General features: G+C 33.6%; 1 protein-coding gene across 1 annotated transcript in view; it reads left to right on the forward strand.

Moving 5' to 3' along the window:
- Positions 1 to 171: 171 nt before the first annotated feature.
- CACNA2D1 (calcium voltage-gated channel auxiliary subunit alpha2delta 1) overlaps positions 172 to 11,905 on the forward strand; it is a gene marked incomplete at its 5' end in the record, with an annotated part of 76,947 nt that continues 65,213 nt past the window's right edge. The window contains one exon of the mRNA XM_029083531.1: positions 172 to 298. Coding sequence (XP_028939364.1) covers positions 172 to 298 — 127 coding nt within the window. The remainder of the gene's footprint in view (positions 299 to 11,905) is intronic.

Below are 11,905 nucleotides of genomic sequence, written 5' to 3' on the forward strand. Positions count from 1 at the left end.
ATATTAATTTTATTATTTTATTTTATTTTTAATTCAGAAAGAAGTATTGAATGAAATCCTAAAAGATTTTGGAAGTTTTGCCATTGCCATGTTAAAGTAGTAAGCATGTTGATATGAAAAGCATCAAATATAACAGTTTTGATTCCTTATAGACTGAAATTAAAAAAAAAGCTTCTGTTTGTATCTCCTACAGCACAGTGTCTCTAGAGCTAACTGCAACAAGATTATTATGTTATTTACGGATGGTGGTGAAGAAAGAGCACAGGAAATTTTCCATAAATATAATGAAGACAAAAAAGTAAGTGGTGTATGAAATATTTTACTACATAAAATACAACAACACAAAGAAGGACATTTAAATATGGAAGTTAAAGCCTTTTTGGTATGTGTATAAAGTACTGTTAAAAAATGGATTAGTATTGAACCTTAGGGTACTTAAAGCTTTCTCAATCTATAACATTTCTTTGAAAATAACATAAAATATATTTAATATTTTATACCTTGTGACTCATTGGTGTCAAGTGATACAGGAGTATATCATGGGCCATAAAGAATTAAACTTTTCATTGACATTTCTCTTGCATTAGTGTAATCCTTTCATTATGAAGCAGAAACACCGGTAGCTAAACTAAATGAGATACATGTATACTTCCTTGCTGTGAATATTTTCTATCTGTTTCTATTGTCCATCAAGCAAAAGAAAAACCAGATCTCAAGGTTAGAATTTGAATCTAAATAACTTTGGGCTGGAACAAACCCACATGTTTTTTTTCCCAGTGAGGCTAATTATACCTTTGAATGTCTTAGCTAAGAGTGGGATGGTTTTCTATTGATGAAATTTAATCTATGGTTCAACCAGAATTATGGGCTTGACATAAGAATCACTGGAGGAGTTGTATTGTTCAGATAATTTGGATTATTAGTAGTGCTAGTTTTTATTTATTTTTTTAACCTATTCAAACTTCTTGTCTGGCTTTTGCATACTTATAGATGTACAAATGCATGAATGTGTGTGCGCGCGTGTGTGTGTGAAATAAACCAGATTTGAAAATTGTCTTCTGCCTACATTTCAGCACAAATCATTATCTTTAGAAGATTAATCACTTTCTAAATAAGAGTTAAATATGAGCTGGGTTCACAATACAACTAATAACTTACTTTTTCTAGTGTTTGGGGATGTGCCTAAATCTGTATTTTGTGGGTGTTTATTTTGTTTGTTTGTTTGTTTTTTCAAAGAAAGCAGCTAAAAATTAGGTCACAATTCACCAAGACATTTTAAGAGCTGCCACGGATGCTTATATATAAAGCTGTGGAAGTATTTTGTTGTAAATCCTCATATATTTGAATTAATCCCTTCAAAAGAAGGCCTAGAAATGCAAGACACAATTTCCATCTCAACCACTGATTCACTCAGTGACCTTGAATAATCATTTTTTGTCTGCTTTATAATAGTGTTTCACATAGAATGTTTTGGTGGGGTTTAGTTAATGTTTGTGTTTGAACTGAAAGTACTTTTTAAGCTGACAATTAGAAGGAAGAGCTGAAATCATAGCAACTCATCATGTGACACGACTGTATTCTGAAAATACATGCAGAGCTTCCTCTTCAAATTTGGACTTGGTAGCTTTTATTGTGTTACAACAAAAGCCATCAGCTAAAGGAAATACATTATTAAGGGGGAAGATATATGATTAGTTTCTTACTATTTTCCATTTAATTTACCATGTAAGAGGGAAAGTATAGTAAAATATTCAGCTCAGAGAACGAAGTGGATTTGTAGTGCAGAGATCTGTGGTCTTACATAATATGTGAAAGTCACTGATTCTGTGTATAATGAACAAAATGTAGATTTTATTAATTTGAAATTATTATTTTACTGCATCCTTTGATAATGTAATTTTGCACTGCCAAGGGTTGGGTTGGTTTTATATATATTGTTATATATAATACATTCTCACTGTCTTGTTCCCTCTAGTGAATGAGATTTTAGGGGTTTTACTGTATACAACAAATGTATAATAGTGCTTATGGTCACTGTGTGGATTTCTGACTATTTAAGTATATTTTCTTATATAATTATACAGTGCAGATGCAATGCAAGGCAAGTTTCCTACACTTGATTGAGTTCTATGTATCTACAAGTTCAAATCTTCGTACGCACTTACATTTTGTTACTTGTCTAGTAAAGTATTGGGTTGCTGGATGCCATCCCTTACTGGTTTTCTCCAAGGTGACACTGGAAGTACAAGAAATTCTAAGAAAGTTTTGCAGCTATAATTTGAAGAACCATATGCGTTCTCCTTATAGTTTTCAATAATTAACAATCCTTGTGTTGTTGAAGCATAATTTATGGTTAAAAAACTTCTAATGAGATTGAACCAGTAAATTAATTTTAGGAATCATAATGAACCTCCCCTACAATCATTACATTTTAATATTTTTTAAAAATAAGACTAAATACAAAAAAATCCTGTGGTCATGCTCTCCTTAGTAAAATTACACTTGATTCCACAATGATGACACATGAACATTCTTGTTGTTCCCTCTCTGTGTAATTTTATGTTAGTCTTAATCCAGTAAAGCATAATAACATAATTGACAGACACATTCTAACATGAAAAAAAAAAAATACGCATACTTTTAATTTTGTCAAGTTGCAGTTACAAGCATAGTATTACCTTCTTAGATTGTATAGTAGGCTGGTTTTATATATTAAATGATAGGTAAATATAGATTCTGTTGTCTTTATTGCAGTTAATTTGTAATTGCCTTCACAAATAGCCCATTGAATATAAGACCAATTTTATAATTATCATTTGTAGAAAGATTATTCAATATGAGTAAGGTGTTAAAACGTTTTCCATATCTTACTGTAGTAGCACTTCATAGCATACATGTGTATGAGCTGACATCTTTTCTTGCCTGCTCTGTATTTGTTTGAACATTTTTCTTTGTGTTTTGCATACAGTATATAAAAGATTAATCTTTATTGTCTTAAAGCACAGTCAGTCTCTTCCCATCTCAGGTACAGTGTGTTGTAAACTTACTTTTTTTTTTCCTCGTATAAACAAAAGACCATTCATTCAAATCTATAATCCTTGTTTTCATCTTCCTGATGTAAAATTACTTCATCACTAAAAGCATTTTCTTCTTCATGTCAGTTACTTTGTACTTCCTTGGTATGAAAGAAGCTTCAATAAGTTGGTGTGACTTAGTACACTCGTTAGCAGTGCCCTTAGTGCAATCTTTAAGTAAAGAAGTGAAGGAATATAAAAAACAAATGGAAATTACTAAAATAGCAGCCTAGAATCCACAGGCTGGAAAACTGTTCTGTTAAATTATAGGATTTAATCTGTTTGAAACAGCATACAGAAACCTTTAAAATAATCTCCTATCTTTACAAATAATTTACAGTATTAATATGAGTATTATTCTAAAATTATGTAACACAGTTTCAAGGAGGAACATTTCTAGTTTTCATCTGTTTGAAGTGAAAAATCACAGTTGTGTTTCACCTTTGAATGCCTTTTTTCCTTTACAAAGCCAGATTTTATTGTCACAGATTGCAACTGCCTGCTGTGCCTGATATTTAAAAACTGGCATGTTTACCTCTACAGTGACATTTGGGGCACTCACATTAAATGTGTGAAATACCACACATGAGCTAAATTTCAGGAATGGGAGTGGTAAATTTTCATTTTGTTTGCACTCAGATGGCTTCACTGAAGACAGCAATATAAATTTAATTGAAATCTAGGCCCAGTAAGCATTCTCCATTTTGAGAATTCTGAATTCAGGTTGAAAATGGAAAACTAACTACATTTACTAACTAACTATTTGCTTTTTGGGGCAAATTGTGCACCCTGAAATCAGCGTTTTGAAGGATTGCTTAACTTACGTGAGTAGGAAAAGACCTTAAACATACCTCATGCACTTTCAGTTGTTTGAAGTTTCCTAGCATGGTAGAGGTTTGTGTGGGTCAGATCTGACCCATACAGGTAGGAGGAACTGACCCCTCAGGTAAGAGGAGAACAAGAAGGTGGGTCTCACGTCCCATTCCCACAGAGTTATCTGTCATGATTCATGCAACCTCATTTTGTGGAGATTTTTCTGTTGATATAATTTGAGAGGAAATGGAATACAGAGTTTTCTAATGACTCAGTTCCATTAAAAATTATCTGTATGTGGTGGGCACAGAACTGCTACAGTCACAGAGGTCCTACGGGAGAAGGCTACAGCTTGCTGTAACTCCACTGGGAAGCTTATGACTGGCAGTGACTTCTTCCAAATGGGACACATTCAGTGTGTCAATAGAATGGTAAAATGAATTATCTATAAGAAAGCTCTTGCAAAACTTTCTTCTAAAACAAAAATAACTCCTACTGTCATTACCAAAGAAGGGAACCATTTTCTTCATTGATTTGAATCCATTATTTTGCAACTGCAACTCAATAAAACTGAGAAAACTGTGTTAATCTAGGCAATGATGTATGAATCATTCTAGACAAGGCTGAAAGTGTTAGTCCTGACTACAGATGACCATTGAAAAAGCCCATGACATTTCCACTTGCGGTAGCCATGGGATTCTCATCAGGTGTCAAACTTAATAAATGTAACTTTACGGAGTTATTCATAGAGATGAAAATAGAAATAGTATCTTTCTCAACAGTGCTACCAACTCTGAATGGAGCTTAACAGCTGTCAAAGTGTACTCCAACAGTTCTTGCATTTCTGAGTGTGTGACAGACTTGTGACACGTGATAGAACAAATGCATGTAGCATAGTTTGACAGGTAAAATTTAAGCCAGTTTTAAGCTTTCTGTATTTTAGATTGTTCTCTGAGTTTCTCTACAGTAGCTTTCTGTGATCTTTAGACAATCACACACTAAGATATTTCTCATTCCTCCTGATAGTCCCTCTGTGCTGTGAGTTTCCTTGGAGTGATGGTACAGCAAATCCCATGCAGAAGTCGTCTCCAGCTAGCTGGTTAAACTGGTTTCTTGGCTCCTTCCCTAATTACTTTTGTCTTAAGAGTGTGTCATCTTACAGCTGTTAATTTTAATTTATTATACGTCCTGTAACATGCACAAATGGTAAAGCTAAAATAGTCTCAGTGAAACTTGGGTCAGTTTCCAATCCATTCCTTTTTCTTTCAAAGTAAAACTGGAAACTATGTTGTTAGAGTGCTCACTGAAGAAATATCTTATTCTTAAAGTTAATTATCTTTTTTTTTTTTTTTTTTTTTTCCTCTTTCTTAGCTTAACTGGTTAATGAAGGGTTTGTAGCCTATCCACTGTCCTAGCTTCTGGGTTCCTAAATAGAGTAATGACACTAAATTAATTAATTAAAGTATTCCATATCAGCAGTCTTCCTCTTGTGACTCTTACTGTCCAGACATGTTTCAGTAATAGTCAAGTTGCACAATATTAAGCTATTTAATGTCACAAGTGTGTAAATCCATGCCATTTTTTTTTCTTTCTTTCTTTTCAGTGTGTTATAAGGCACCCATTTTTTACCCTAAACCTAAATTTTGAACCACTGTTGCCTGGTCATGTGTGGAGTCCTCTTCCCCCACTAGGAATCAGATTACAGTGATTTTTAGGATACTTTTTTTCAAAAGTGTCTATATTGTCATTTTAGCAATCTCCTCCCAAGCTGATGTACTGCTATCATGTGTCCATGCCCTGACAATGCTGTTGCATTACAGCAATCTGCCATAGCCTTTCCCACTGTCTTTCACTGACCCTTTTCATTTTAGACTGTGTAACATCATCTTTAAGTTATTTTTTGGTTTTTGGTTTTTGTTTTCTGATAGGCTTCAATAAGGAAGTCACATCCATTTTATCTCTTCTCCCTTTTCCACCTACTTTTCAACTGACACATCCCCTGTACTGTTCTGTATATGCCTAACTAGTTTGTTGGGCAAGATTGCTGCAGATTTAGGAGGTGCAGCAGAAAGTACAGAGGGCCAGAGGAGTGTTTATTTTAGGAAGACAATCTGCACACAGAAGAGCCTTTTCATGCATGTGTCCACAGACACATTCACATGTTGATACTGAGTTTCTCCTTAGCCCGCTGTTTTGTTAAAAGCATGAGTCCATATGGGTTACCACGTGGTATTTTTATCTAATGTGCAAGATAAAAATCCACATTATGGTGTTGAGAACTGTAGAAGGCTAATGAAAGTTTTAATATAGCTTTGTTGAAAAGTAATCTTATCAGTCATATTAGTATCATGCATATCTGTTACATAAAACCCAAGTGGCAGCTTATTTCCTTCAAATTTGGCGTGGAGGAGGCTATTTGATACTTCTATTTTTGTTGTTCTTCAATTCCAAACCACTACATTAATAGTGATTGATTCAGGGTATCACATAGAGGTTGATCCTGCAGATGGCATGAAATGATTAATCAAGGCAACAGGGGTAGGATATCACTTAATATAGAACGCACATTATGTTTGTTTTGGAATGAAAGCAAGAGAGTCAGACTGCGTTTTACTTATTTATACAAACAAAATGCTACATATGGCATAACTGGTTGAGGTTAGACATCAGAAGGTTGGTCCCATCTCAGTCTCATGAAATGCCATGTGAGTTGATTGTGTTTTTCTGTAATTCAAGAATTGGAGGAATGGGACTTCCTGCAATGAGCAGTTTAATACCTAGGCCATACCTGGTGGTATTTATGTAACCTCTTATTTAAAGTATCCAATACCAGAGCTTCCTTAGGTGTTTACATTTTTCTGTTTCAACACCTATCGGTTTATAAAACTTTTCCTAAAATACTTATGGCTTAGAGATTTTTATTTTTTACATTTTACACTCATAACAGAGAGCAATTAGTTCTCATCATAATTTTCTCTTACATTTTAGGAAACCTTTTTTATGTTGTCACCCTCATCCAACTTGTATTTTCAATTTTTGTCTTTTCAACTAAACAAGACTAATTTCTTTCAAATTCTCCTAAATTATATCTTAAATTCTTTTAATCCTTTATTCTCTCCCCCATTGTGTATAATGACATTATCTCTACCTTTCTTAAAACATGCTCTTGAACAGTTAGAGAAACTTAAGTAATATCAACAGAATAGAGTATTTTCTATGACTTTTTTTTCATGCAGCACATAGGTAAATACACCATAGTATATAACTTGCCTTTTTGGAACTGCTTTACGTTATTGAACCATACTTGTTTTTTGCTTTGCTCTGAATCTTGTCCCCATAGTGCTGCTTTTTACAAGTATCCTTCAATTTCATTTTCTGTGTTTTATTTTCAAAGTATTTTTAATCTAAAATTTCATTAGGCAGTTTCGTCTTGTATTTATTCTTCTTTAATGTATTCCTCTTCATGAATTGCTAGCTTTCTTGTAATCCTTTATTCTTTATATTATCTTCCTATGATACTCAAGAAGCTAGTTCTCTGAGTTTGTTGAAGTCTGTCTCTTTGAAATGTTATCCTTGTTTTACTGCTGTCATACCTTCCTTTCCTTGAAATAAAAATCATGTCTTGATCTTTCACTCAAATGATCTTTCTTCTAGATTTTCAGTTAATTCCTCCTTAAAATTCAGAAATAAATCAAACTGGTTTTGACATGTTCTTGAATAAGAAATTTTCCTAACCCACTACAAGATATTCAGGAATTGTGTCTCCCATCATAATGTTTTATCCACATGAACCTATATAATTAAAGTTAAAAATATTTTTTCATGCTTCTGGAGTTTATTGAAGGAAGTGCCATAAGTAAATCTCAAAGACCTGATTGTAACCATTGGAGCTGTAGACAGAGAAGATATAAGTAGTTCTCCTATAAGTGCCACCTAAGAGAGACTCACAAAACCCATTCATTTAAAAAAATGAGTGGAGAAAATTTAGAAATTAAAAGAATTGTGTTCTGCAGAAAAAGAAGCAAAACTAGACACAAGAAAAAAACCAAAAAACTTACTATGAAGGTTAAGAGATGCTTTTTTATAAAATTATACGTTATATAGTCACGATTCTGACATTCATGTATTCACTGAGTCTAGAGTTTTCTGTAGGTTAACTTTACAACATTGGTATAAAAGTGCAACTTTCTGTGAAGAAACTGCAGAATTTGTCCACTTAATAGGATAAGTAATGTAACTAAGCTAGTACAACTAAATGTATTTTTTACAAGAAAAAACTATTATTAAGCATCTCAGAAACCTGATAGAAGTTTCTAAATACTGCTTAGGCCAACTAATAGGTGGATGTTGAGCATTAGTCTCTTTGTTTCAGATGGACTTGGACATCTTTGAGTGAAAAGATTTGCTGATGCACTGGTGGAAAAAGCAGACAGAAATATTTAGGAGACTTTATACTAGAGCTCAAAGGGAGAAGTTATAGAATGAGAATCTCTGTAGTAGGCAAGAGAATAAGGCAACAGCTGAAACAAGCAGATGGTAGCACAAGATGTATGCCTGCAGCAGCATAAAGAGATGGGAAGTTAAGAAGGAAATGAAAATTTCAAGAAACAAAGTTAGAGTCCATTCAGATAACAAGAAATATGTGTTCATATATTCAAGAAGCATAACAGAGGTAAGGGATATAAAAAGGGAAATGAGAAAGCATAAGTGTAGATGGACTGTAAATTTCAGTTAAGCCAGTAGAAACCATGTGCAACTTAAATGTAAAATATAAGAGATCACTGCAGACCTTGTAAGAGAGGATTGCTTTTTAGGACAGAATATCAGTACCTGAGATGGGGAAGTACGGTTTGAGAAACCTTATAAAGAGTAAGAATTGTTATATGTAATTAAGAAGAGGGTTTTTGGTTTTTTTGTGGTGTTTTTTTTTTTTTTTTTTATATAGCATTTTGCAAAAGATATTTCATTTTTTACAAAAAGCAAGAAAAAAAGTCATCTTTAAGTAAGGGATGAGCATTCTGGTGAGAAACAAACAGAAAATACCCCAGTATCTACTTAGAAAGTGACTTGGATTCAAAATCCTGATTAATCTCAAAGAAAAGGCTAAAATCTGCTCTGTCATGTCTCCAGGAAATCAGTCACATTCTTTAATCTTCTGCACTATACAGGGTAGAATTTAATATACAGAATTGAATGTGTTATACATAATAGGTTGTATTTAGTGAAAGAATGAGAAACTAACTTTGCATTCCAGTAGGAGGTTTTAATTATTTTCTCTTGAGGTTTTCACAAACATGTTTATAGGTCTCCCTATAAATTCCTAAAAAACTGACAAAACTCCTCAAAATAATATTAAAAAGCCTGTTATTTTTCAGAACAGAATCAGCCCCCATATATAGTCTTAGAATTCTTAGCCTATTTTGTGTCTCCCTTCCTCTGTTTCTACATTCAGCTTCTATTTGAAGTCAGTAATTTTAGTTGAAGTCATAATCATGTTAGCCTTGGATCAAATTCAAAATTCAAGTGTTTGCTGAGGCTTAGATGGGAATTCTTCATAATATCATTATTAGTCACATGCAAAAGAAGACATTTAATCCATACTAATCAAAGAACCTGAGTGCAAGCTGCAAATGTATTTTTTAAACAATTCTAACTTTATTTAAATTAATCTATTTAAGAATAAAAATTTGGTTTCTTTACAAAATACTTTATGAAACCACCTCTTTGCAGGTGAAGAATTGTATAATGCAGACTGGCCACATTGTGTACTTGATCCTACATGTAGATGGAAAATATCAATAACTTCAATGTTTTCTGTTGCATACTTAGTCTGTAGATGCTATTTGATTTGAAAATAAAAACAAAGACAAAACTAAAACTTAAGGCAATATTGTGTCTATAATAAATTTGTCTGGAAGAAGCATATTTATAAATAAGGCTGAAGACCTTTTTTTTTTTTTTCAATAAGTTTATATACTTCGTGAGAGATTATTAAAAGTCATTTATCTCACATCATAGATTGAAAAATGGCTTCTATCTTGTCACCTGTAATGTGATTTAACTACAATTCATTGTCTCTGCTCTTCTGTTTCAGCCATTGTGAATGCAAAATTTACATCAAGATTTACTAAGAACACTCTTTAACAGATTGTTAAACACACCAGGGATAGATAACCCCTAAGGTTGTTTTACCTGTGGATCGCATGGAGGATCAGTTCTTTTTTTCTTTTTTCTTTTTTTTTTTTTTTAACTGAAAATTCAGTTCATTTAGCTGATTACAAAAGAAATGGAAATTCATATCATTCAGTATAGGAATGAACTGTGTCATAATGTTTTATTATCTTTAAATCATCCATAGAATAGATTGTATCTATGAATCTGTATTTACACAAGGTTTCTCATAGACAACCCTGAGATTTCAGGTCCAGATTGGCAAGAAGTACAATGCACGACCATGCACAGTGACTGCATTAATTACTAACTGTGAAGGACATTCTCTATTACATGATTGCACATAAGACTCGGTCTTTCAGTCGTGCTCGGACATTTGCCAGTTGCTGACAGCAGACATCAACAGTGCCTGCTTGTGTCAGTGATAGAATGTCTTTCCTGCAAGCAGAGGCAAGGTCAGGTTTCCCTGAGCACAGTCCTATATGGCAGTGATGAGTTTCCATTGTTATACAGTAGTTATTTTTTTCCCCCTAAAAATGGAAAGGGACCCAAACTTGAAGCATTTTCATCCCTAATCTCCCTTTTCTAAGGTAATCTGAAGATACCATTCAGCTCCCAGGTGAATCTCCAAGAACCAGCATGTGAACATGGACAAAAGTCCCTTCACCTATGTAGCTGGCATACCCTGTTTAAAGCTCACTAAATAGTTTTCACTTGGAATTTTCATGTTCCTGTGAAGACCAGACCATGGTAAAATTAGACATGAACTTTGTATAACTGATAAATCCAGAAAGGAAGATTTCCTGTAAATGGGTTCTGCTGGAAATGAGAATTTCCGATGACCCTTCTCTTTCCCCTTGTCCTTTTCCCCCTTCTAATACAGCAGTTTGGCCTTTACAACTATTTAGTTTCAGTCATTGTTTTCCATGCTGTACCAGACCTGGAGTAATAGAAATAAAAAATGGAGGGAGTAATTATACAAAGGGGATAGTTAGTACACTATTTTCAAACAAAGACCATATGTATGAAAAAAAACAAAAAGGCAAGACACCTGATAGTATTTAGTATTTCATTGAATATTTCAAACACTAATGAAATACTAAATATTCCTTTAAATCTTTAGCTGATATTTGTAATATTTCTTCCTCAGGGTTTATAAGGCCAAAGAAAAAGGAAAAAAAAAACAAGGCTTAATGTCGCAATATGAATAGTAAATATCTCTCTAATCTGGTCCTTTCCAGCTTCTCAGCTGCCTCCAAATGGTTTTTGGACTATCAAAGAAATGCCTAAAATGCTTTTAATCCAGAGTACAGAGGGAATTGTACTTTGCCAGCTCCTTTGTCTGGTTCCTGATATGGGCCACCAAATTTACAAGGAACTCTCAAAAATGACTTTTTCTTCAGGGAATGCTAAATGCTGAATGTCAGGGAGAAGCAGCTTAGGGAAAAGAAGCATTTTAATTGTTTTTCATTCAATAAATAAACTTTGTTATTAATATAATCAAGGAAGGAAACAGATCAGCTGAGTAAATAGAACTCAGGTAGTCAAACATTCAACAGCTGAATTGTTAAAAAGATGACAGTGTAATTTCTTCATCTGAAACCTGGGAGACAGTACGAGTGGCTAGAAATTCACCTGATCCAAACTGCGCACTTTACACTTATTTCTGAGGTGATGGAGGGTGGTCCAGTGAGGAAGGCACTTTTGTTGGAAATCACAGGAGAAGCAATCAGGCATCTTTTAAGCCTATATCACAGAGCTACAGCGACAAATCTGCATCTGCTTCACAGAAGACTACTTGAGGACTATTTAATGATTTTCTAGATAAAATCCATCTCTGCCTTTCA

This window comes from Antrostomus carolinensis, unplaced genomic scaffold (genome assembly GCF_000700745.2).
Source record: "Antrostomus carolinensis isolate BGI_N321 unplaced genomic scaffold, ASM70074v2 scaffold6272, whole genome shotgun sequence".
Lineage (NCBI taxonomy): Eukaryota > Metazoa > Chordata > Aves > Caprimulgiformes > Caprimulgidae > Antrostomus > Antrostomus carolinensis.